Below are 27,711 nucleotides of genomic sequence, written 5' to 3'. Positions count from 1 at the left end.
GGTCATCTCTCCATGTAGTGTGTCCCACTGAGGCCTCCAGTGAGATGTCCTTCACCTGAGAGTGATTAGGGTAAAAGAGGTGGTTAGGTTAACAACTGTCAATGCTCAACAGTATATTGTACACTATTGACACTGTCTAGAATTGGAAAGGATGTAAGGTAACACTTCTCATAACTTCTTGATATACTATTTATTGATCGATGTATTATGTTCCATGTATCACATTATTTTCACTGAGTAAATAATAGGAAATGCAGTAAATCAAGAATCTGGTTAGGATATGATATTGTGTCTGCGCAAGATATCTAGTTAAGTAATCTGGTGAATTATTACATACTATCCAACTGTCCAAGACCCATATGTTGTTAACAAATCGAAAGTAACACATGCACAGAGGGGAACGGGGTGACATGCACCGCAGCCACGGTCTTCTGCAAAATGTACCTCTTGCCATTCCACTGTATCAGTCGAGGATCTTGACAGTACTGGGACAACTGGCGGGGACGCACTATCGTGCCACCTTCAGTTCCAGTAGCTGTAGTTTCCTCCGCAATGCCCTATTTTCTTTCTGGCTTCGAGTTACAGTGCCTTCGGAAAGTATTTTTCCACATTTTGTTACATTACAGCCTTATTCTAAAATGTATTTAAAAAATGTTCCTTCATCAATCCCCCATAATAACAAAGCAAAAACAGGTTTTTAGAAACTATTGCTAATTTATTAAAAATATATAACTGAAATATCACATTTACACAAGTATTCAGACCCTTTACTCAGTACTTTGTTAAAGCACATTTGGAAGCGATTATAGCCTTGAGTCTTCTTGGGTATAACGCTACTAGCTTGGCACACCTGTATTTGGGGAGTTTCTCCCATTCGTCTCTTCAGATCCTCTCAAGCTCTGTCAGGTTGGATGGGGAGCGTTGCTGCACAGCTATTTTCAGGTCTCTCCAGAAATGTTTGATCAGGTTCAAGTCCGGGCCCTGGCTGGGCCACTCAAGAACATTCAGACTTGTCCTGAAGCCACTCCTGCGTTGTCTTGGCTGTGTGCTTAGGGTCATTGTCCTGTTGGAAGATGAACCTTCGCCCCAGTCTGAGATCCTGAGTGCTCTGGAGCAGGTTTTCATCAAGGATCTCTCTGTACTTTGCTCCGTTCATCTTTGCCTCAATCCTAACTAGTCTCCCAGTCCCTGCCACTGAAAAACATTCCCACAGCATGATGCTGCCACCACCATTCTTTACTGTAGGGATGGTGCCAGGTGTCCTCCAGACGTGACACTTAGCATTCAGGCCAAAGAGTTCAATCTTGGTTTCATCAGACCAGAGAATATTAAACTATACTTGTGCTAGCCTAGGTTTACTATCTCTCTAAAAACAGGTATTAATGCAAGCCTGTTTCTAATTAAAGTTAAAGGGGTTAACGAGGGGTATGTGGTTAATTACCCTCTTATCCCAAGACACTTCACACGATAACTATAATATGTCAGATAAAGACATCCCTGTGTACATCTCAAGCCACACTGTTACGATTTCTCCCCATTGTGGACACTCCTATGTCTGATAAGGCTACTCAGGAAGGAGAAGCTCTTGTGACATAATTTGCACTTGAAGCTCTCCTTGGTGTGAACAGTCTGGTGCTGCTTCACATACCTTGCCTCAGCAAAGCGCTTCCCACACGTGGGGCAGGCATACGGCTTGTCGGCGTCCGTCCTAACGCTCGGCCTCCCACATTGTAACCCAATGACACCAGAGGAGGTAGAATCAAGAGTTTTTGAGCTCCCTCCTTGACCTCTAGCCATTGTTTGGGTGTTGTTGGGATTGTGTGCTGTGTTATAGGCTAGGTACCTCTTATGGTGAACGCCCACCCGGACCCTGTCTGTATTGGTGGGGTAAACCTGAGGTAATTGAGGAAGGCTAGACCCAGGCCCAGACCTTCTATGAACCAAGTCACCAGGCATTGGACGAGGCCCTGAAGGAGAAGACCGACTTGCTGATAGACTACCACCAGGGGGGGCTCCCGTCACTCTCTGTGAAGGCTGAAGCCCAGGGTGACCTACTCTGTTCATCATGGATACTGTGGTGTTTGTATCATAAGAACAGGAGGGTCTATCTCTATCAGCCCCAGACTGCAGACTGGATCCCTGACTGGAGCCTCTGTCTCTCTGATGACCACCAGGACTGAGGTTGTTCAGTCCTCCTGTCCACTGGTTGTGTTCTGTGTGGTGGTGGAGTCTCTGTCCCTCACGGTTGGGTCCTCCTTCCGACTCGGGAAGGAAGAGTGATGGCTCCAGATCCAGGGTTTTGATCCGGGGCCAGGGTTTGTGACCACCCATCTCAGAGGTCCAGTCTCTCATGTCAGCAACACCAGATATCAGCAGGTCCTCATGGACTGCAGACTGTAAACACAAATTGAACAGAAAAGCATACAAGTTTAGATAAGAAACTGCTGTACACAGAAACATGACATTATAAAATGTTAACCACAGTCAAGTACCTAACAAAATGGAGCCATTGGAGTTTATTATGAAACAATGTCCATATGTGTTGATTCAAGAGTGAAATATTTTTTGGTTCGACTGATAAGGGAAACTCAGTCTCTGCCATAATACAAAAATAACCAAGTCAGTCAGCATAGCTACGCCTCATCCTGCTGTCAGCCAATCTGTTTTCATGGAGACTAGGTTCGGTTGTTGTTTTGTGTTCAACTGTCTTTTTCTGGTTGTGATTAACAGTGTTGTTCCCCAGCCCAGAGTTGAGGACGCTGTCCCATCCACTGACCTCCACCATGTCGCCTCTGGTCCTGGCCTGCTCAGTAATGTTGTCCCCTGGGCCCTTGGCTGCACCCGTTGGGGTCTGGAAATCCAAGGCGGCCACCCAGTCTCTTCTGTTAGCCTCCAGCCAACCACCTGCAGAAGGAGGTTAGAAAATAGACTACAAACATGGAAGCGAACGCTGCATATGGATTTTTTTTGGGTCAATTACCTGGTCAGGTTAAGATGTGTGTTTTTGTATGCAAACATAAGTTGCTCTATGCTATAATTATTTCTCCCTTACCTTGCTCCCCCATCTTTAGTCCACTCAGCAGATCAATGCTCTCTGGTCCGTCTTCTATTGTCTCCTCTTTGACCAGCAGCAGATCAGGCTTCCAATCCTCCATGTCTACTGACTGTAAGAGATACAGAGTGAGAGGATGTTGGATCAAGAAATCTGATATGAGCACCCTGCTATGAAGCATCTCCTGATTGGGCAATGAGGGATTGCTATGAGTACTATGCAAACATGTTAGTTTTTGATTACTTTACACACTTTCATGGTTTGATAATTCAAACGTATGGTCCCACACTTAAGACAAGAGCACTCCGACTCTGAGAGGCTTTGTGGATACGAGCTCTGACCTAATACCATTCACACAGTAGTTCACAGTGGGCTCACCTCAGTGAGACTGTGTGTGGTCCTGTGCTGCTCAGCTGGTTCCTCTGTGGGTTCAGGAGGAGGTGTAGTCTGGTTGTCCTCCATGACCATGGTCCCCTCAGGGTTCCCAAGACCCTCCTCACACCCCTCCTCCTGGAAGAGACAGGTGATACAGATTACACAGTCATACTCTCCCTCAGGTATGTACACACAGATAAACACACTTTCAACATGGAGTGTTTACCCATCCCCACTACGTTTGAGTCCTATACTGTAGTTACAGAATGACTTCATTGTTGTTAAACCCATCATGGTGGACATAAATGATGTTGTGGGTAAATATGAGTCAGCTATGATAAGTCAAAAGTCATCAGACAAACTTGACTAACCTATTCTGAACTGTACAGTAAGTGTAACTACTTTGTTCGTGTGTAAGTATATTTATTTATATTTAAGTGTATATTGGTTATAAAGCACTGTTGGGTGTATGCAGAATAGGGTGAGATCAGATGTGATGGACACTAAAGAGAGTCTCAATGAAAGTCTTAGAATAAAAAGTCCCATTTTGTGTTTATTAAACAAACCAGTTTTAAGTACACCATATGAAAACCACATGTACACGTCTCAACAAAAAAAATGTATAACTTGCATACATTTTCTCATTAAAAATGTATTGGAAAAACATTTTGTAGTTTAATAGAAGTAATGAAATAGACATTTGTGAACATCATATAGCCTACACAGTACAAACACAATATGTAACATACTTTTAAGGCTTATATATGCCTTATATATATATATATATATATATATCACACAATGTCTGGATGCAATATTCTACCCAGGAATGTTCAACACTAAAATCTGTTACCCTTGTTATTCCAAATGTATCTGTGGATCTTTTCTGCTGACAACCGTGAGAATGTATATTTGTCTTTAATGCAGGGTTTGACATAAACGTCAGAAGCTATTGAGTGGAATGGTTTTTCTGCTGGTGTATCCTGAGGTAGCTCCTCTCTGAGAACCTCTTCCCGCAGTGCATACAGGCGAACGGCCTCTCTCGCGTATGGACCATATTGTGCCTCTTCAGCTGGTCCTGGCGGGAGAACCGCTTATCACACTGGGGGCAGCTGTAGGGTTTCTCCCCTGAGTGGACCCTCTGGTGCCTTTTCAGGTCACCAGCCTGGGCGAAGCACACATGACACTGGGTACAGCTATAGGGTTTCTCTCCAGTGTGGACCCGCTTGTGGATCTCCACCTTCTGCGGGCAGCTGAAGCCTTTGTTACAGAACATGCAGAGGAACCGTTTCTCTTTACTATTGCCTGATGTGGCTCCCCCTCCCTGAGCCTGGGCTGTAGCCCTGTCGTTTGAGTTCAATACCTGATCGAAAAGGATGTGGCTGTGTGAATCGGAAGGTGCCATTGACGTGGACACTGGGTCGTGATCCTTGAACGCGTGTACAAGGGAGTGGGTGGCGACATTTGGATTCGTCTCTAAGCTTTCCCTGTAATCTAAGAAATCTCTGCCCTGCGAGTGTCCGTCTCCTAGGTGACCTTTCCATGTGGGAGGAACGTCACCCTCCAATTTTACAGTCACCTCATCTACGACTAAACCCTCACCTTTCTTTTCTAGGCACCCTTCAGAGTATACACTACTACTGTACTGGTTCCAGTCCCCTCTAGACAGATCAGTCTGTGTCTCTAAATCCAAGGATATGTTGCCAGGGTCCATCTCTGTAGTGTAAGAACAAGACGGATCATCACCACCAGTGTCTAACGTGTCACCATCATCTCCACGGGAATTAACCGTCCTCTGGCTCTGGTGAAATAGCGGTAAATACTTTGAGCCAGGAGAAGGAGGACAGCCCAGTCTCCACAGCCCCAGTCTCTCTGGGTCAGATCCTGTGTGTAAAAGCCTGTGTGTTACAGTTAAAGTCTCGGTGTCTGTCTCTGACTTGAGGACGGCGTTCGGCGTTCCACTGACCTCCATGATGCTGCGTCTGGTCCTGGCCTGGGGCACGGCGGCGAGGTCCTCCGTGGCTACAGTGGGTGCCACTCCAGCCGCTGCTTCAGTCTGGATGTCTCTGCTGTGCCGTGGTTCCTTCTCTCCTTTAGTCCTCTCCTGCTTGACCCCAGGACCTGCAGCCTCTGCATCTGCAGACTGACAAGAAGAGAGGAGGTTATTATCGGTACATGACTTGAATTGGATAACAATGTGGTACTGTAGTCTCACAAAGTCCCCTATGGCAAATAAATGAATAGCTGAGGGCAGCATTTCTGAAATAAAACGGGCCACATTTGATGTACTGTCATTGTTAATGTTACATTATGACACTAACCTCTATCACGATAACTTCCTGGGTTGAGGTTCCACTCCCCTCATCAACAGTGATTGGTTGGTCATCTCTCCATGTGTTGTGTCCCGCTGGCTTCACAAAGCTCCTGTGACCTCCAGTGAGATGTCCTTCACCTGAGAGAGTGATTGGGGGAAAAGAGGTGGTTAGGTTAGCTACTGTCAATGCTCAACGCTATATTGTACACATGACACTGTCTACAAGTGGCAAGGATGTCCCTTCTCATAACTTCTTGATATACTATTTATTGATTGATTGATTGTGTTCCATGCATCACATTATTTTTTATTGAGTATGACAATAAGAAATTCAGTAACTCAAGAATCAGGTTAGAATATGATAGTGTCTTTGTGTTAGAATAATTTTTCATAATTGACCTGCCTGGTAAATACATTTTTTTGCAAGATAGCTAAGTAATCAGGGGAACTATTACATCATACCCGGCCCCAGGCGTAAGTGACATAAGCAGTTGCTCAGGGGGCCATCCACTAGTGCCCCCCCCCCCCCCACCAAAAAAAAGTATAGAGTGCCTTGAGAAAGTATTGACACCCCTTGACTTTTTCCACATTTTGTTGTGTTACAGCCTGAATTTAAAATGGTCTAAATTTGGATCTTTGGGGGTCACTGGCCTACAAATAATACCCCATAATGTCAAAGTGGAATTATGCTAAAAAATGTAAACATACTAATTAAATAAAAAGGTTAAGTAATAAGTATTCAAGCATAAATAAGTTCAGGAGTAAACATTTTCTTAACAAGTCACAATAAGTTGCATGGACTCAATCTGTGTGCAATAATAGTGTTTAACATGATTTTTGAATGACTACCTCATCTCTGTACTCAACACATTATCTGTAAGGTCTCAGTCGAGCAGTGAATTTAAAACACAGATTCAACCACAAAGACCAGGGAGGTTTTCCAATACCTATATAAAAAAATGGCATTGAATATCCCTTTGAGCACGGCAAAGTTATTAATTACACTTTGAATGGTGTATCAATACATCCAGTCACTACAAAGATACAGGTGTCCTTCCTAACTCAGTTGCCAGAGAGTAAGGAAACCGCTTATGGATTTCACCATGATTCCAACTGACTTTAAAACAGTTACTGAGTTTAATGGTTGTGATAGGAGAAAACTGAGGATGGATCAACAACATTGTAGTTACTCCACAATACTAATATAAATGACAAGAATGAAAAGAAGGAAGCTTGTACAGAAACAAAAATATTCCAAAATATGCACAATGTTTGCAACAAAGCACTAATACTACAAAAAAATGTGGCAAAGCAATTCCCTTTTTGTCCCGAGTACCACTCCATATTTTCAAGCATAGTGGTGTCTGAATCATGTTATGGGAATTATTGTAAGGACAGGGGATTTTTTTTAGGAGAAAAAAACCCACACTTAATGGAGCTAAGCACAGGCAAAATCCTACAGGAAAATCTGGTTCAGTCTGCTTTCCAACAGACACAGGGAGATTAATTCACCTTTCAGCAGGACAATAACCTAAAACACAAGGACAAATCTACACTGGAGTTGCTTACCAAGAAGACAGTGAATGTTCCTGAGTGGCTGCGTTAAATTTATGTAAATCTATGGCAAGAAGAACTGAACATGGTTGTCTAGCAATAACAACCTATTTAACAGAGCTTGAAGAATTTTGAAAAGAATAAATAGGAAAATGTTGCACAATCCAGGTGTGGAATGCTTTCAGAGACTTACCCAGAAAGACTCACAGCTGTCATCGCTGCCAATGGTAAATCTACAAAGTATTGACTCAGGGGTGTGAATACTTATGTAAATGTGATATTTTTGTATTTCAATTCTAATAAATTTGCTAAAGTTTCTAAAAATATGTTTTCATTTTGTCATTATGTGGTAGTGTGTAGATTGGTGAGAAACAATTATAATGAAATCCATGCTGTAACACAACAAAATGTGGAATAAGCCAAGGGGTATGAATACATTCTGAAGGCACTCACCGGCCAGGTTATGAGGTATACCACAAAATGTGACAACGGAAAGGCAGGCTTCATCAGCGCTGCACACACCACTTTGCAATCTGGAGGAAGTATGCATTTTGAAAACATTTTCTATGTACCCCATGGCAAAATGTGTAGAATTGCAGGAAATTAACTCTAAAATGTTCTCTGCCTTAACTTTTGCATAGGGCCCCCAAAAGGCTAGGGCCAGCCCGACCTGCCGGAAAACGTGTGGCGAGACAGCATTTGCCCCAGTACTTTTCAACACCTTCCAAGCAGCAGCAGCAACAGCAACAAATGCGTTTACCAGACATATTCATTAGTTCATGTCATAGAAAAATGTTTTCAACTGAAAAGAATGCAGCCGTTTCTTATTGGACAAGCTTACATAGTACCTCACCCAATTTCAGACTATTTTCCTCTTTTTGTCTAGTGACGCCTTAGCCCCCACACTTACTGTGCCAGGTGGATTCACTTGTCAGTCACAGTGGTCTCCTAGCTAGAGCCTATAGAGCCTCATCAACCACGCCTCTCAACAACTGGTTTGGTTGCTCCAGCACCTCGTCAAAGACCGTACAGTATGGAGATAGGCAACAACTGTTTCGCCAATAGAAATCCCTGATCACGGTTGTAGGCGATGTCACTGCAACGTTGGCTAGCTTTACTCATGCACAGAAACATGTCATCGGTTCTAACGGTGGTCTCGCTCCGAACTGCACATGTGCCATGTCAAAGACACTACTTTAATCTAAAGTTGTTTTTGTTCTCTAATCGACTTCTCAAACCCCGGCCTGGTCTGTTTGTTCTGCTTCGCAAGGGTTCCCGGAAGTCTCGCAATGTTGCGTCTCGGTTTAGAAACTCTGTGACCTCGTTGTTTGGCTGTCCTTGCTATATGGATCATTGGGACGGCCCTACCCAATTGAAGTTGACAGTTAAAATGGTTAGGACGCCACAATTATTTCGGATAGCATTAACCATTGTTTGACTCGCAATTTGCCTCCGCTCACGTTCTGTGGGACCTGACTTTGTGGATGTATTATCTAGTGTAAACAATCTTCTCCTGCCTGCCTCAAGAGAGAGCGAACACACATTTTCATGGAAAACAGTATGTGTTAATAAAAGCCGTTATAAAAGCAGTTTAGTCGTTGTCCAAAATTAGGTAGAACGATCCAATCTATAGCTATAGTAGACTAGCTAGATAACCATATCTAGCTAATGTTATGCAGCCAGCAGCTAACGTTAATATTGATTTTTAGAACTGGGCGTGACGCACCTTTTTTTAATCCAGTCAGATACACTCCAAATCAAATTGCGCCGAATACAACAGGTGTAACCTTACAGTAAAATGCTTACTTCTAAGCCCTTAACCAACAATACAAATAAGTGTTAACCTGTCAAGGTATAGGGGGCAGTATTTTCGATTTCGGATGAAAAACGTGCCCAGAGTAAACTGCCTAATACTCGGGCCCAAATATTTGCATATTATTAGTAGATTTGGATAGAAAACACTCTGAAGTTTCTAAAACTGTTTGAATGATGTCTGAGTATAACAGAACTCATATGGCAGGCAAAAACCTGAGACAAATCCAACCAGGAAGTGGGAAATCTGATGCTTGTTGTCTTTTCAAGTCATTGCCTATCTAACACACAGTGACTTAGGGTTTATTTTGCACTTCCTAAGGCTTCCACTAGATGTCAACAGTCTTTAGAACCTTGTTTCAGGCTTTTGCGGTGAACACAGAGCGAACAAGAAGGCCGGGAAGTTGGTGACTCAGAAAATGACATGAGTTTTGTGGCGCGCGTTCACTTGATGAGGTAGCTGTGTTCCATAACGTTTTTCAAGACATTGGAATCGTCCGGTTGGAATATTATTGAAGTTTTGTTAAAAAGGCCCTAAAGATTGATGCTATACAACGTTTGACATGTTTCAACGAACGTAAATATAACTTTTTTTGACTTTTCGTCATGAAATTTTGGGCGAGCTTCCTACATTTGGAGTAGCTTACTGAACGCGCTAACAACAAGGAGGTATTTGGACATAAATTATGGACTTTATCGAACAAAACAACATTTATTGTAGACCTGGGATTCCTGGAAGTGCCTTCTGATGAAGATCAAAGGTAAGTGAATATTTATAATGCTATTTATGATTTTAGATGACTCCAAAATGGCGGGTATCTGTATTGCCAGGTGTATTTTTCTGAGCGCCGTACTCAGATAATTGCAAAGTGTGCTTTCCCCGTGAAGCTTTTTTGAAATCTGTCACAGCGGTTGCATTCAGGAGATGGTTATCTATAATTCTTTGAATAACAGTTCAATATTTTATCAACGTTTATGATGAATATTTTTGTAAATTGTTGTGCTAATTCACCAGCAGTTTTAGAGGAAAAATATTTTCTGAACATCACGCGCCAATGTAAAATGGGGTTTTTGGATATAAATATGAACTTTATCGAACAAAACATACATGTATTGTGTAACATTGAGTCCTAGGAGTGTCATCTGATGAAGATTGTCAAAGGCTAGTGCTTAATTTTAGCTGTATTTGCTGGTTTTTGTGACCCCTCTCCTGCTTGGAAAATGGCTGTGTGGTTTTTCTTGTGTTGTCACTGTCCTAACATAATCTAACTTTATGCTTTCGCTGTAAAGCCTTTTTGAAATCGGACAATGTGGTTGGATTAAGGAGAGGTTTATCTTTAAAATGGTGTAAAATAGTTGTATGTTTGAGAACTTTGAATTATGACATTTTGTTGTTTTGAATTTGGCGCTCTGATTTTTCACTGGCTGTTGAATAGTGTGAACCGTGGGTGGGACGGTAGCGTCCCACGCAGCGCTGAGAAGTTAAGTAAAAACTATATACGTGTTTTTTTTTTTTTTTTTTTTTAAAGATAGTTAAATAACAGTAGCGAGGCTATATACGGGGGTACCGGTACAGAGTCAATGTGCGGGGGCACAGGTTAGTCGAGGTAACATGTACATGTAGGTAGAGTTAAAGTGACTATGCATAGTCAATAAACAGAGAGTAGCAGCAGCATAACAGAGGGGAGGGGGGGGGGGGGTGACGACAATGCAAATAGTCTGGGTAGCCATTTGATTAGTTCAGGAGTTTTATGGCTTGGGGGTAGAAGCTGTTAAGAAGCCTTTTGGACCTAGACTTGGTGCTCCGGTACCGCCTGGTATAGTGGTCCTGGATGGCAGGAATCTTGGCCCCAGTGATGTACTGGGCCGTACGTACTACCCTCTGTAGTGCCTTGCGGTTGGCGGCCGAGCAGTTGCCATACCAGGCAGTGATGCAACCAGTCAGGATGCTCTCGATGGTGCAGCTGTAGAACTTTTTCAGGATCTGAGGACCCATGCCAAGTCTTTTCAGTCTCGAGGGGGAATAGGCAGAAACATCCTACTCGACCGCTTGGAGGCGTCCGCATGGTCCTAAAGCACACCGTTGCCTCGTTTTGTATCACATTCCAATGATAAAACTGGAGGGGGGGGGGGGGGGGGGTAAAAATGAAATTTCAGAATGTGGAGGGGACGTGTCCCCCCCATCCCCAGTGAAAGTTGCGCCCCCTGATTTAGACTCATAGAATAAATGTGTTTGGCACAGATAAAGAAGATGAAACGATCTGCTGCTGCTACCCAAGGCTTAGGGATACTGAAGTTCCTGAAAGGGTTAGTTAGCCAGTTTAATAGTCCAGTAAACTTCATTGGCATATTATTTTATTTATTATTATGTTTCTGGAGCAAATGTCCCTGTCTTAAAAGTAAAAAACTACACAGACAATATGAACACATTTGTCCAACCATAACAGATGGATAGCTAATGCAGAAAGGAATTTATGGATTCTAGCACCACCATAACTTTCTCAAATAAAAAAAATTTACAAAAAAAACAACTTTCCTCCAGACGAGCTTCAATGCCGTACAACTCTCCTTCCATGGCCTACAACTGCTCTTAAATACAAGTAAAACTAAATGCATGCTCTTCAACCGATCACTGCCTGCACCTGCCCGCCCGTCCAGCATCACTACTCTGGACGGTTCTGACTTAGAATATGTGGACAACTACAAATACCTAGGTGTCTGGTTAGACTGTAAACTCTCCTTCCAGACTCACATAAAACATCTCCAATCCAAAGTTAAATCTAGAATTGGCTTCCTATTTCGCAACAAAGCATCCTTCACTCATGCTGCCAAACATACCCTCGTAAAACTGACCATCTTACCGATCCTCGACTTTGGCGATGTAATTTACAAAATAGCCTCCAACACCCTACTTAACAAATTGGATGCAGTCTATCACAGTGCCATCCGTTTTGTCACCAAAGCCCCATATACTACCCACCACTGCGACCTGTACGCTCTCGTTGGCTGGCCCTCGCTTCATACTCGTCGCCAAACCCACTGGCTCCAGGTCATCTACAAGACCCTGCTAGGTAAAGCCCCGCCTTATCTCTGCTCGCTGGTCACCATAGCTGCACCCACCCGTAGCACGCGTTCCAGCAGGTATATCTCACTTGTCACCCCCAAAGCCAATTCCTCCTTTGGCCGCCTCTCCTTCCAGTTCTCTGCTGCCAATGACTGGAACAAACTACAAAAATCTCTGAAACTGGAAACACTTATCTCCCTCACTAGCTTTAAGCACCAGCTGTCAGAGCAGCTCACAGATTACTGCACCAGTACATAGCCCATCTATAAATAGCCCAAACAACTACCACTTCCCCTACTGTATTTATTTATTTTGCTCCTTTGCACCCCAGTATTTCTACTTTGCACACTCATCTACTGTCAAATCTACCATTCCAGTGTTTTAATTGCTATATTGTATTTACTTCGCCACCATGGCCTATTTATTGCCTTTTATTTATATATATATATATATATATATATATATATTTATATATATATATATATATATATATATATATATATATATATATATGTCATAGCCTACGAATAGGACACTGAGTTTTACCTGACCAGGAAAAACTCCAAAACAACCAAAGCGTATATTGCATAATATCCAAAAACTGACCAAGTCACAATTCTGGGTAACATCTGAACAAGAAGGGAACGGGACAACTTATGCAAAATGTACCTTTTGCCATTCCTCTGTATCGGTCGAGGATCTTGACACTACTGGGACGACTGGCAAGGACGCGCTCTCTAATGGTCCTCTCTGCGCGCTCCCGTGACACCTTCAGTTCCAGTAGCTGTAGTTTCCTCCGCAATCCCCTGTTTTCTTTTTGGCTTTGAGACATTTCCAAACGAAACACTGCATAGTCGTCGTCTACGAGCTTACATATCTCTGCCACGGCTGCATTCGCTAGCACCTCCATGACGGAGGCTATTTGAGTGTGAAAACCCATACAGTTATCCATTAGCGGCTACCTAGCTAAATAACATCTATCAACCAAGTCCTGTCTCCAACGCGAGTTAAAGACTACCTGGGGTAAGTATGTAATGCTGTGCAGTTAACTTAGTCATATGTTGAGTTCCAGGATGTTAATAAACGTCTAAATAACAATACAACCGCTAACGTGGAAATGATTATTGGTGACTGTTTACTTCCGTTTACTACTACTTCTTCGATGACGGTTAACGGCGGTTGGCATCCAATAAATGTTGCATTACCGCCACCAACTAGACTGGAGTATAACTACCTTATACTTTGCTTGAAAAAACGGTATAATAATAATAATACAACAAATACACTACCATCTAAAACTATATTCACAATAAAAAACTCCACTATTTAAATCTATGTAGTCCTATTTCAGGCCAACAGCCTGATGTCAGGTCTCACACACCCAAATACCTCTCTGCAGCTGCCATCACAACCTCAATGTTCTGTGACTTACGTTCCATCCCTGCAGTACAGTTGATAACCATTGCTATAAATGCCAAAAATCCAATCTTACTGAAACATATCACTTATTGGTTTATTCCTCTGTACTGGTACAGATCTACTACTCACACCACTCCTCTCAGGATCCCTCCTGTTTTGGTACCTACTAGAGCTCTCCTTTGTCTACACCCATTCAGCATTGTTCACACCCTCTGAAGCCAGCCCCACCCATCTCTTTAAGAATTCACATGAGGTCATGTGCTAAAGACTAAAAGTGGTAGGTGCCTACAATAAGGGAAATTCCAAGTAAACAGAAAGTGTCCAGATCAAAATATTTTTTAAATATTAGATGAAGCTTAACCAGACACACTTGTCTAAATTGATTGGTCATGTGAAAGAAATGCTATAACCCCCAACCACATCCAGTGGTGGAAAAAGTACTAAATGGTCATACTTGAGTAAAAGTATAAATAATTTCAAATTCCTTATATTAAACCAGATGGCACAATTGTATAAATGTAATTATTGATGGATAGCCAGGGGCACAATGTACATAGGTATCAAAAGTAAATGTAAAAATAGAAACCATTTCAAATTCCTTATATTAAGCAAACCAGAAGGCACAATTCATGATTTTTTTATTGATGGATAGCCAGGGGCACACTCCAACACTCAGACATCATTTACAAACGATGAAAATCAAATCAAATTTTATTGGTCACATACACATGGTTAGCAGATGTTACTGTGAGTGTAGCGAAATGCATAGGCAAGATGCAGTAGATGGTATAGAATACAGTATATACATATGAGATTAATCATGTTTACATATCCTACATTACTCAAGTGGCATTATTTAAAGTGACTAGTGATACCTTAAATCCATTTATTAAAGTGGCCAGAGATTTGAGTCTGTATGTTGGCAGCAGCCTCTCTATGTTAGTGATAGCTGTATAACAGTCTGATGGCCTTGAGATAGAAGCTGTTTTTCAGTCTCTCAGTCCCAGCTTTGATGCACCTGTACTGACCTCGCCTTCTGGATGGTAGCTGGGTGAACAGGCAGTGGCTCCGGTGGTTGTTGTCCTTGATGATCTTTTTGGCCTTCCTGTGACATCGGGTGGTGTAGGTGTCCTGGAGGGCAGGTAGTTTGCCCCCAGTGATGCGTTGTGCAGACTGCACTACACATTTGTGTTTAGTGAGTCTGCCAGATCAGACAACTACTTAAGTAATACTTTAAAGTATTTTTACATTACTGCCCAAATGCCTTCACACCAGTACATTAGCATACTTTATATACTGTTACACATGCACTCATCACATAGTATTCCATACATAAGTTAAGGCCATGCAACCTGAGTTGAAACCTGAGTGAGGTGCACATGTACAGTACATAAACAGATGCATGCTCCATATAGTTAAGTGGTGGACACTTGATACGGTCACATGATATTGTTGTGGTATGTCACAAAATCATGTTACGACCACACATATCAATATTCATTTTATATATATATCAATATTTTGCTAAGTGGATGGTCTCTACAGAAGGTGTAAACGGTACAGCCAAATGGTTACTTGCATAGTAGCAATATCAGAAATAGATAGCGTCAATATAAATAAAATATACAGTATGTACAAGAACAATATCAGTGATAGACGAGGTAGTTATATGCATACAAATCAGGGGTAAAGTGGCTCAGCAGCAGGATAAAAAAGATCAGATCTACTACTCACACCACTCCTCCCCCTTGACCCATCTTCCTCTACTTTCTTCACTGCCTCAGCATATGCCAACTTCTGCACTACTCTAACCCTGGAAACCTCAACCTGCCCCTCGCACGGGACATTTCTGATCCCCAGTCCCATGGCCACCCCTACAATTGACACATACCACTACTTTCCCCAATGCTACACATTCCTTTGTCTCATGCCCTTCTGCACACCTTGGACCCTCCCTCCTACACACTGCTGCCACATGCCCATAAGCTTGACACCTGTAACATAGTAATGTATTCGTCACAAAAGCTCGTACAGGATAACTTACATATCCTAACATCACTTTGTTGGGCAAAGACTCAACATCAACCCAAAAGAACAGACAATGACTCTGTTTCACCACTCTCGCCACCCTGTCTGCGTTGCACTAAACAACGAGCATCACAAACACCGGGAATCTTCCCCTTCAGTTGGTCAACTTTCACAATTACCGCTACCCCAGTAATCACTCCTTTCAATGGCGCCCTTTTCTTGAGAGCAAAACAATTCACATCTCTTGCCCCAATTCGTTTAACACGAAGCACCTGCTCCCTCTGACCAGCAGAAACACAAACAACTATCAAAATACAATTTCTGGTTATCCTCACTGATTCCACAGAAACCAACTGTTTTCACCCACCCTGAAACCACAAATGGATCAGCCAAAAGGCAAGGGTCCACTTTTTCCAAAAACTTCACTCCTACTGTCACAGACTCATCTTTATCCTGGCCCTCGGTGCAAGCCTCGGGCTCCGAGAACTTCACCACACCTACCACCTCCGATACTTCACCCTCATTCACTTCCATTTCTCCTCCTATCTTCAGCTCCCTCTGCTTACACTTTCTACCATTCTTCTTTAACAAACCATCTCCCTTTTTGTCATCAATTTTTAACCAACTCAAGCTCACCCTCTTCCTCCCTCTCTCTTAGACTCCGTATTCCAAGTATAAGTCTCCTTATGATAATATTGCACTTCTCCTGACATACATCTTGTTCTTGCCTTCTCAAGGGACGCAATTTAACCAGCTGTCACAATCTCCGTACAATCAACACAAACCCCTCGGGATGTAGCACTCAACAGTACATCCCACTTGTAAAGCAGCTGCTTCGTTGTATTCTTTATCAAAAGCTACCGCGACGCTTTTCCATTTAAAAAAAAAAGCGCGCCCCTCTTTGTCCCGGATTCCTCGATTCGCTCAGACCCTGTGCACCCCCCGGTCATGCGCGCTCGCTTTGACCCACATTCAAGTCTACTTCCGTTTACACTGAAAATAAATTCTTATTTGTTGGCGTCAAAGCTCAAGGGGTGTAGTTAAATGAAAAAGCCAGACGCGCTGTTCTTTGAATTACGGTACTGCTATACGGGTGCGTTCATAGAGTGAATTTATCTACTCCGATTTTAGAGCACTTTCGTCTGTGTGCCAGAGCGCAGAATAACTGATTCATTTACATACGCGCAACACCTATTGAATATGACGGGTGTCATTAAAGTTATTCAATTGTTGTCAGCAGCACAGTTAGCGTCACCAACACTCCAGATAACATAAAAACAGCCTAACTAGCTCTGCTAGCGCGAGAAAAATGGTCAGAGTGAGGTGTTCTCTCATTTATGACAACGCTCTTAATTTACGAACGCCCAGAGCGCACTCTGGCACTCCAGAGTGAATTTACGAAGACACCCATTACAAGAGCTTCGGACTAAAGGTTCTATTTGCATTTTTCGTCAAACATTAAGTTATTGACATAGCCATGTTCTGTTCAATGTTCTCTACCTAAAATAGTACTCAATACATTAAGTTCAAAATAATACAAGATAAAAATTGCTGACACCATTCAAACCAATGAGGATTCGGAATTTAAAAGCCAATTATCATCTTTTTGCAGATAGAACCTTGTAGTCCCAAGCTCTTACACATCAAATCTGTATATTTCAAGCTAAGAGCAAACTTGTTTAGAAACAACAGTGTGTTGGCAAGAATAGTGCAGAAAAGTATATTTTATTTCATCTACTCAGTAAGGTAAATATTAAAAAGTGTCCTTGTTCTGGCCTAGGCTTACTGTCTTTAATTAAAACAAGTATTTACACAAGCCTGTTTCAAATGACAAGTTAACAGAGGGTTAATGAGGGGTATGTGGTTAATTACCCTCCTAAACAGAAATTAAAGGCCCATTGCCATCAAAAACATGACTTTCTGCGCTTTGTATTAGAGGTCGACCAATTATGATTTTTCAACGCTGATACCGATACTGATTATTGGAGGACCAAAAAAAGCCGATAATCAGACGATTTTTTTATTTTTATTTGTAATAATGACAATTACAACAATACTGAATGAACACTTATTTTAACTTAATACATCAATAAAATCAATTTTGCCTAATAAATAATGAAACATGTTCAATTTAGTTTAAATAAAGCAAAAACAAAGTGTTGGAGAAGAAAGTAAAAGTGCAATATGTGCCATGTAAAAAAGCTAACGTTTAAGTTCCTTGCTCAGAACATGAGAACATATGAAAGCTGGTGGTTCCTTTTAACCTTTTAACATGAGTTTTCAATATTCCCAGGTAAGAAGTTTAAGGTTGTAGTTATTATAGGAATTATAGGACTATTTCTCTCTATACGATTTGTATTTCATATACCTTTGACTATTGGATGTTCTTATAGGCACTTTAGTATTGCCAGTGTAACAGTATAGCTTCCGTCCCTCTCCTCGCTCCTACCTGGGCTCGAACCAGGAACACATCTACAACAGCCACCCTCGAAGCAGAGTTACCCATGTAGAGCAAGGGGAACAACTACTCCAAGTCTCAGAGCGAGTGACGTTTGAAACGCTATTAGCGCGCACCCACTAACTAGCTAGCCATTTCACATCGGTTACACCAGCCTAATGTTGGGAGTTGATAGGCTTGAAGTCATAAACAGCGCGATGCTTGAAGCACAGCGAAGAGCTGCTGGCAAAACACACGAAAGTGCTGTTTGAATGAATGCTTACGAGCCTGCTGCTGCCTACCACCGCTCAGTCAGACTGCTGGTCTATCAAATCATAGACTTAATTATAACATAATAACACACAGAAATACGAGCCTTAGGTCATTAATATGGTCGAATCCGGAAACTATCATCTCGAAAACAAAACGTTTTTCTTTTCAGTGAAATACGGAACCGTTCCGTATTTTATCTAATGGGTGGCATCCCTAAATCTAAATATTCCTGTTACATTGGACAACCATCAATGTTATGTCATAATTACGTAAAATTCTGGCAAATTAGTTCGCAACGAGCCGGGCAGCCCAAATTGTTGCATATACCCTGACTCTGCATGCAATGAACGCAAGAGAAATGACACAATTTCACCTGGTTAATATTGCCTGCTAACCTGGATTTCTTTTAGCTAAATATGCAGGTTTAAAAATATATACTTCTGTGTATTGATTTTAAGAAAGGCATTGATGTTTATGGTTAGGTACAGTCGTGCAACGATTGTGTTTTTTTTCACAAATGCGCTTTTGTTAAATCATCCCCCGTTTGGCGAAGTCGGCTGTCTTTGTTAGGAAGAAATAGTCTTCACAGTTCGCAATGAGCCAGGTGGCCCAAACTGCTGCATATACCCTGACTCTGTTGCAAGAGAAGTGACACATTTTCCCTAGTGAAAAGAAATTCATGTTAGCAGGCAATATTAACTAAATATGCAGGTTTAAAAATATATACTTGTGTATTGATTTTAAGAAAGGCATTGATGTTTATGGTTGGAGCAACGTGTACCTAAGCAAATATATGCAACGCAGGACAGGCTAGATAAACTAGTAATATCATCAACCAAGTGTAGTTAACTAGTGATTATGATTGATTGATTGTTTTTTATAAGATAAGTTTAATGCTAGCTAGCAACTTACCTTAGCTTCTTACTGCATTCGCGTAACAGACAGGCTCCTCGTGCAGTGCAATGTAAAGCAGGTGGTTAGAGCGTTGGACTAGTTAACCGTAAGGTTGCAAGATTGAATCCCCGAGCTGACAAGGTAAGAATCTGTCGTTCTGCCCCTGAACAAGGCAGTTAACCCACCGTTCCTAGGACGTCATTGAAAATAAGAATGTGTTCTTAACTGACTTGCCTAGTTAAATAAAGGTGTAAAATAAAAATAAAAAATCGGTCAAATCGGCGTCCAAAAATACCGATTTACGGTTGTTATGAAAACTTGAAAATCGGCCATTCCGATGAATCGGTCGACCTCTACTTTGTATATATTTCCACACTGAGGTTGGAATAATACTGTGTAATTGTGAAAATGATGATAATGCCCTTTTAGTGTAAGAGCTGTTTGAAAAGACCGCCTGAAGTTTCAGCCTGTGTTGGTGGGATAGCGTTTTGGCCTTCCATGGTGACATCACCATGCTGTAAATGAATTAATAGATAGTTTAATAGAGGCGTTACTACAGACTCACGTTCATTTCTGGGCTAGCTAAGCAAGCAACATTTATCTTGTTCATCAGAGATTAGGCTTTTGGAAAGAGCTTGACATCGGCAAGTCCTCATCCTGGTAAAGTTGTCAGTTGGACTACTGTCATCACCACTATAGATGGCACGCAACTCAAACAATATCTGGATATAGCCATCTAGTTTAACACCTGAAAATTTGTTTGTTAACCAACCATATTGACGTGATGTTATTAGCTAGCTCTCCAATTTGATGTGGCCCATCAATCAATGTAGCATATATCATGTCTGTCAGCAGCAATCGTGATTAAACACTCCGTTAAACAATGTTGAAAAGGGGATCATGTTAGCCAACTTCCCAAGGTAGGCCTACATTGCTTGGGTCTACTTATGTTTAAGCCAACTGTACAAAGTTTTACATGGAATAATCAGAAATGTGTAGGTCTGACTATTCTCTTCAAGAGGTGATGATATTATGACCAAATAGTTAACATTTATTTAACAATCCCTTGAAAATGGCACATAAATGGTTTTAGCAGAGCTGTGTCTCTCCTTGCCTCCCAGCAGGCAAATTGAAAGCTCTATACTTTTTTTAACTTGAAAACGACCTATAGACCAAGAAAGAGTTCCAAACCTCTGCCGATAACAGCTCATTTTCAGTTTTCCTATACCCACTCAGACCACTGACAGTCCTAGCAAAATTCTTGAGAAATTGTTCTTTGCTAAGAAGTTCTTTGTTTTTAAATTAAAACTGTCCAAAAGAAGCAATCACAGTAAGGTACCTAATTGTTACCCAGAAATGATTTGATATTTAGATAAAAAAAACACAAGCTAGCGGGAGCACACTACTTCAGTGTCATGGACGCTAGATCAGGCTACTGGGCTATCAAGCTCACAGAAGAGTCATCTAAGCTCACAACATTCAACACCGTTTGGACGCTACAGGTTCCGTCGCCTGCTACAGAGAATGATCCTTCAACTACAAAAATACGACTTCACAATCACTCACCGTCCAGGCAAAGACATCCCTGTTGCAGACACACTCTCCAGGAAGTTTCTTACCTACAAGGACAGCAGCCTCAGTGAGGGCATGGACATGCAAGTGCACACTGTGTACAGCAACTTACCAGTTAGTGACACAAAACTGAAGGAGATCCGAGCAGAAACAAAAGGACTCACAACTCACACAGCTAAGGAAAGTCATACAGGATGGATGGCCTGAGGAAAGGAGAAAATGCCCTCAGAGTGTCTCAGAATTCTGGAACCATCGTGATGAACTATCACAGATCAACGGAATAATTCTCAAAGGAGAGAAAATCATTATTCCTACCAGTCTCAGAGAAGATATTTTGACAAAGATCCATGCTGGACACATGGGCATGGAAAAGTGCAAACAGAGAGCACGGGACATTTTGTTTTGGCCTGGAATGTGCAATCAAATAGAGGACATTGTTGGTAAATGCGCCATCTGTCTTGAATGACGCCCCTCAAACACCAAAGAGCCAATGTTACCTCGCTGTATCCCAAACCGACCCTGGCAGGTCGTGGCAACCGATCTGTTCACCTGGAACAACGAGGACTACATCATAACAGTGGACTACTACAGCAGATACTTCGAACTCGACAAGCTTCACAGCACCACATCTGCAGCTGTGATACACAAGCTGAAAGCAGCCTTTGCCAGGCATGGCATTGTAGAGACTTTAATATCTGACAATGGGCCCTGTTACAAATCAAATTAGTTTGAATCCTTCACAAAAGCATGGGAGTTCACACGTCACCACAAGTCCACATTACCCTCAAAGTAATGGCCTTGCTGAAAAATCTGTGCAGATTGCTAAATCACTCATGGACAAAGCAAAAGCAGACAAGAGACCCCTACCTCAGTCTCCTTGAATACCGCAACACTCCAGTTGACAACTTCAAATCACCAGCCCAGCTGTTGATGAGCCGCAGGCTTCGCTCAATCCTTTCCAGCACCAACCAGCAGCTGCAACCTGAGGTCGTCAGCTACAAGGAAATGCATGAAAAACGTGCACAGAGACAACAACAACAAAAGCGATACTACGATAGGTCAGCTAGACCACTGCCACCACTGATCGACGGAGAGTCAGTTAGAATCCAGGAGCATGGCCTCTGGAAGCCAGCAGTCGTCATCCAGCCAGCTGACACTGAACGTTCATATCACGTCCGCACCGCAGAAGGAGCGGTGTACCGCCGCAATTGTTGTCACCTACTGAACACAAAAGAACAACACACTGATGAGATGAACTGTTCCCCTGAAAGAGAACGTGATGGACTAAACACACACACAGCACAACATACACCATACTTACCTGCAACACCACAAGAGCTGTTGACTGACACAGAAGCATGCTCAGCATCATATCGCACAAGGTCAGGAAGAGAGATCACGCCCAGAGCTGTCCTAGACCTGTGAAATGTCAAAGGGTGAGGGCGGATCGCTGCCCTAAAAGTTCCAGGCTGTAAACTTGTTACCTTGAGTTCAAACTACAGAGCATGTATTCAAAAGAATCGCTTAGAATATGTAATTTTTTAAATTTTGTTTTAAAAGAAGGGGGGGTGTAATATTCATATGTGTAAACATACTGAATTGTAATTGGATGCATTTTACAGCCGTATCATACTGTGCTATGATTGGTTAAGATCACCCAGATGGTTAGATCATGGTCAGTTGATCATGGTTGGAGATACGTGAACATGCCAGTTGTAGCTAGCTAATAAAGAGCTACGTTAAGAAATATCCTGTAGTACTGCATTTTATTATTTTGTACAAAGCGTGCAAAAGAAGACACACACAAAATGACTTCTGTACTTATTTTAGGTTTAAGGAAATGTGTAGGTCGCATTCTTTATTGTAGAGCTATGAAAATTATGTTTTTAGATCCGCCTGCTTAAGATAAATTCAGTGATTGCTTTGCGATGTCTGTGCAGTGAATCAGGGACTGCCCTTTTGATGTAATGTTGCAGTAAAGTGATATAAATTGATGTAATGATGCAACCGACCACCAGAGGGAGGCAAATACAAGTTTATTCGACAGAGGACCTTTACATAGTCCTATGGTCTGGATGGCTGTCTTCTGACTTAATAGGTAATGTAAACATATACATATTTTTTAAAGTAACTCTAGTGCCCGATTTCAGGGACTGTCAGCTTATGAGGTTTGCAACAGTCGATACTAATTAGGTCTCAACAATCACAGTCATCTAAGTTAAAGATGCACTATGCAGAAATTGCTCAGCCATTTCCTGGTTGCTACAATTCTAATAAACTGAAATTATGCAAACTATGTAAAAAAACAAACAAGCAAGTATCGTGTACAGAATCATTGTACCATCTAAACCACTGTAACATCTCTTTTCAATAACCAAAATGTGGTATTTTCAGCTGGTGTACAAAACTGAAAGTAAACGGCCCCCCCCAAAAAAACTTAAGGGAAGCATAGAAATAGCACACATGAAACAGATCTACTACTTCTTAGACTTGCTTTCAATGAGAATGACAAATCTATGTCACATTTCTATGTGAATTTGGTCAGGTCGCCCAAAAAGTTACATATTGCAGCTTTAACAGCTAGGTAACTCTGGTAAAATAGGAAGGCGCATCATGTTATGATGGAATAATTCAAGGTAGTAGAGATGAAATGGTATGAAAATTTCATATCACGATTATAGTGACCAGAATTATCACGGTTATCAGTATTATTGCGGTATTGTTAAAATGTGCTGGAAATGTTCAAAAAGTACTGAAATCATTTCACCAAGTTTTATATTGAAAACCAACAAACAAATAAAATTAGCAGCACTATGCAGTTTTTCTGTGCCTAAACATTAAAATAATAACATTAACATTAAAGATGGCACCATGTGGCCATGAAGTAAAAGTTTCCCTAGTGCAGTTTAATGAACACAACCTTAAGTAAGCTAATCAAATGTGCATATAAAAGCAACACAAGTAAAGCAATGTGCATGTAAGAACAATACAACCATATGTAAACAAATCCAATGTGCAGGTGTTGACATTAAAATAACAACACAAAATATGTAAACAAATCAGATGAACAGCACTGATTGCATGTCCGTTCCCTCCTTCATAAAGACATAAGGTGCTGCTGGCCTAACATCCTGTATGTATGCATCTTTGTTCACTTGAGATTGAAATGTAAAAATGTCTGCATATTTACTTTGTCCGGTTTAAGTAGGGAGACAATGTGCCCACTGGCACTGAACACTCTCTGATGGCACGCTGGTGGCTGGGATGCACAAAAGCTTCCTGGCAACCCTGGCAAGGTGAGGCAGCTCTGATGCATAGCCCCTCCACCACACCAGCGGATCCTCTTCTGCTGGAATGGGTGGCAGAGACAGGTTGACCTTGATCTCTTCTTTCACTCTGTCTTCTGGGGTGGTCGGAATCTGACCCTCTTCACCTCTCTGCTGCCTTGTTGAGGTAATCTTTCTCAGGAACCCAGCCAGGCCTTTCCCCTCCGATGCCGCTGTGGGGGTGTTGGAGGTGCTGCTGGTGCTTTGTGGTTCTTCCCTGACTTGTGCAGCTTCCAGCTTCAAGGCCTCCTGGACACAGATGTCAGTGTCAACTTTTGCAGCCTCAGGCTCATCTAAAAAGCACCTTTTGAAGCAGGGGTCAATGAAACAAGCCATGTGCATGACTCTCTTTGCCTTCTCTGTGTATCTGTTGTTAAGGTCTTCTCTCATTACCCTTTTCATCTCCTTGGTCAGGAATGGCTCCGTATCGTCTTCCACCAGAACATCACGGGTGATGTGGTCCAGGACAGGCTCGATGGCTGACATGGTCACTTGTGTCTCTGAGGAAAGTGCATCTGTAAACTTGCTCAGAGGTTCAAGTAGCTGGCACACTTGCTCCATGACACTTATGTTGGCATCAGATGCCATGTTCCTCTTTCTCCAGCCAATGTGGCACAGACTGGCTGCTCTTGGCTGAGGAAACGCTCAAGCATCTTGTGTGTAGATCCCCATCGGGTCACCACATCATGGATCAGAGCCTTCTGTGGCATGTTGAGGGCAGCCTGATTTTTTTCTCAGTTCTCTCATTCTCTTCCAGCTCTGTGAGAAGCCTTGGACCAGATGACGGCAGGCCTTGACTGCTGCACGCCCACTCTGTAAACTACGGAATAGCAAATGTATTATTATTACTAGGGATGCACGATATAGTCGGTGAACATATCGGAATCGAACTAAAAATGCCAACATCAGTATCAGCCCAATGTCTAGTTTAACGCCGATGTGAAAAACCGATGTCAAAGCTGACGTGCATACCCATATAACGTACACTACTGTTCAAAAGTTTGGGGTCACTTAGAAATGCCCTTGTTTTTGGAAGAAAATAACATTTCTTTGTCCATTAAAATAACATCAAATTGATCAGAAATACAGTGTAGACATTGTTAATGTTGTAAATGACTATTGTAGCTGGAAACTGCAAATTTTTTATGAAATATCTACATAGGCGAACAGAGGCCCATTATCAGCAACCATCACTCCTGTGTTCCAATAGCACGTTGTGTTATCTAATCCAACTTTATCATTTTAAAAGGCTAACTGATCATTAGAAAACCCTTTTGCAATTACGTTAGCACAGCTGAAAACTGTTTTGATTAAAGAAGCAATAAAATTGGCCATCTTTAGACTAGTTGAGTATCTGGAGCATCAGCATTTGTGGGTTTGATTACATGCTCAAAATGGCCAGAAACAAAGAACATTCTTCTGAAACTCGTCAGTCTATTCTTGTTCTGGGAAATTATGGCTATTCCATGTGAGAAATTGCCAAGAAACTGAAGATCTCATACAACGTTGTGTACTACTCCCTTCACAGAACAGCGCAAACTGGCTCTAACCAGAATAGAAAGAGGAGAAGGAGGCCCCGGTGCACAACTGAGCAAGAGGACAAGTACATTAGAGTGTCTGAAACGGATTTTGTTTTGATATGTTTTTGGAGAAGACATTTTTTTTGCTTCCATGAGCTAGCAAGATTTGTTTTGACCAGCACTGTAGGTGTGCAAGACAACTTTACCAGCATCATAGCATACGTATCGATGAATCGTTGTGACATGTGAAATACAAGTGATAGTGTAATCAATGTGTAATAACTACGTAAAAATGAATTAAAGCGTTCAATTATTATGCGACATGCAGTCATGTTCAGGTCCTGATTGGTCAACAAGCTTATTTGACGTGTATCTTTTTTGACATGCCAAGACCCAAACGGCGTTCCATAGAAATCCTGGTTGAGAATGAAACGACTGAACAAGAGCGCCTTTCTTGTTTCTCCTTTTCTATTGACAAAGCTTTTGTCCGGTTGAAATATTGATTATTTATGACAAAAACAACCTGAGGATTGATTTTAAACATCGTTTGACATGTTTCTACGAACTTTTATTGTACTTTTTTGACTTTTCGTCTGGATGTTGAGAGTGCGCTTGTGCCTTTTGGATTACTGAACTAAATGCACCAACAAAACTGAGGTTTTTGGACATAAAGAGGGACATTATCGAACAAAAACATTTATTGTGTAAGTCCTGTGAGTGCCATATGATGAAGATCAAAGGTTAGTGATTCATTTAATCACTATTTCTGACTTTTGTGAGCCCTCTCCTTGGCTGGAAAATGGCTGTATGGTTTTCTGTGACTAGGCGCTGACCTAACATAATCGCATGGTGTGCTTTCGCCGTAAAGCCTTTTTGAAATCGGACACTGTGGTTGGATTAACAAGAAGTTTACTTTTATAATGGTGTATAATACTTGTATGTTTGAGGAATTTTAATTATGGGATTTCTGTTGTTTTGAATTTCGCACCCTGGAATTTCACTGGCTGTTGTTGAGGTGGGACGCTACCGTCCCACTGATACCAGAGAGGTTAACTAGGCATGTCAGTTAAGAACAAATTCTTATTTACAATGACGGCCAAACCCGGATGACGCTGGGCTAATTGTGCGGCGCCCTATGGGACTCCCAATCACGGCTGGATGTGATACAGCCTGGATTCGAACCAGGGACTGTAGTGACACCTCTTGCACTGAGATGCAGTGCCTTAGACCGCTGCGTCCATGTGTGTGTGTTAACTATTTAACTGTAATAGAATGCTTAAATGGCCGCTACATTTTTTAAATATCGGTATCTTTTTTTTGACAAGGAAAATATCGGTATCGCCAAATAATGTAACTAGTTGTTACATTATAATTATTATTCACTCACACAGTCTATCTTCTGTGTTGCATGAGTATATGCAATGACCCCCATGCACAATTTACATAAATACAAATGAGTCTTAAGAAGACAGTAACAGTAATTGCAATGAGCCCAACAATTGACAAATACAGGAGCCTTGTATAGGAGTCTATAGTCTTTCTCTTGTTGGAACACTTTTACAACCAAGTCGACAACTGCCGGATTTTAACTTCACAAAATATGTTGGTTGGGTAACTAAACTACATAACGTGTTATCGTGTGCAATGGGCGAATAGGGTCTGCAGACACACGACGCATACTGCAGCAGAACCACGTGAAGTGTTTTTACAAGAGTAGGTAACACTGAAAGCTTCAGTTTACATTATTGACAAGCTATTAGCAAGTTAGACAGACAAACCATGACATTTTCCCCCATTCCGAAGTCATCACATCATGCATTGAGCTAAAAGTTAACTTAGCTTGCATTTGCGATAAAGTAGTGGGTGGTGGTCACGAAGATGACTTAAGAGATTTGAAGTGTTGATTTGAAGTGATAACTTCAAATCAACACTTTCAAACTTTTAACTGAAGATCATGATTAGTTGATTATTGGAGTCAGGTTTGTTAGCTGCGGCTGGGGCAAAAGAGTGACACCAATCAGGCCCCCGAGGACCGGAGTTTCCCAGGCCTGTTCTAAATGAACCGAGTAAA

The 27,711-nt window shown here is 41.8% G+C and overlaps 1 protein-coding gene across 1 annotated transcript; it reads right to left on the bottom strand.

Moving 5' to 3' along the window:
* Window positions 1–694: 694 nt before the first annotated feature.
* On the bottom strand, window positions 695–13,847 carry LOC106602430 (uncharacterized). The gene is made up of 7 exons (XM_045717567.2): window positions 12,841–13,847; window positions 5,749–5,879; window positions 5,394–5,570; window positions 3,431–3,562; window positions 3,053–3,164; window positions 2,777–2,904; window positions 695–2,394 (listed from the first exon to the last, which is right to left on the bottom strand). Exons 1-7 carry the CDS (start codon window positions 13,121–13,123, stop codon window positions 1,522–1,524), a joined length of 1,836 nt encoding a protein of 611 aa, XP_045573523.2. The 5' UTR covers window positions 13,124–13,847; the 3' UTR covers window positions 695–1,521.
* Between the last annotated feature and the right edge of the window lie 13,864 nt (window positions 13,848–27,711).

The sequence above is a fragment of the Salmo salar genome, chromosome 04 (genome assembly GCF_965601325.2).
Source record: "Salmo salar chromosome 04, fSalSal1, whole genome shotgun sequence".
Lineage (NCBI taxonomy): Eukaryota > Metazoa > Chordata > Actinopteri > Salmoniformes > Salmonidae > Salmo > Salmo salar.
The sequence above is the reverse complement of the archived record's forward strand: the minus strand, read 5'-3'. Positions and strand labels throughout refer to the sequence as shown.

What these genes read in the sequence shown, in the direction of transcription:
- LOC106602430 (XM_045717567.2), bottom strand. Translation starts at nt 13,123, where the DNA reads ATGGATAACTGTATGGGTTTTCACACTCAAATAGCCTCCGTCATGGAG. An exon ending in AGGAAGTTATCGTGATAGAG is followed by an intron (nt 5,571 to 5,748) that starts GTTAGTGTCATA and finishes TCTTCTTGTCAG; the next exon opens with TCTGCAGATGCAGAGGCTGC. An exon ending in ACTAAAGATGGGGGAGCAAG is followed by an intron (nt 2,905 to 3,052) that starts GTAAGGGAGAAA and finishes CTCCTTCTGCAG; the next exon opens with GTGGTTGGCTGGAGGCTAAC.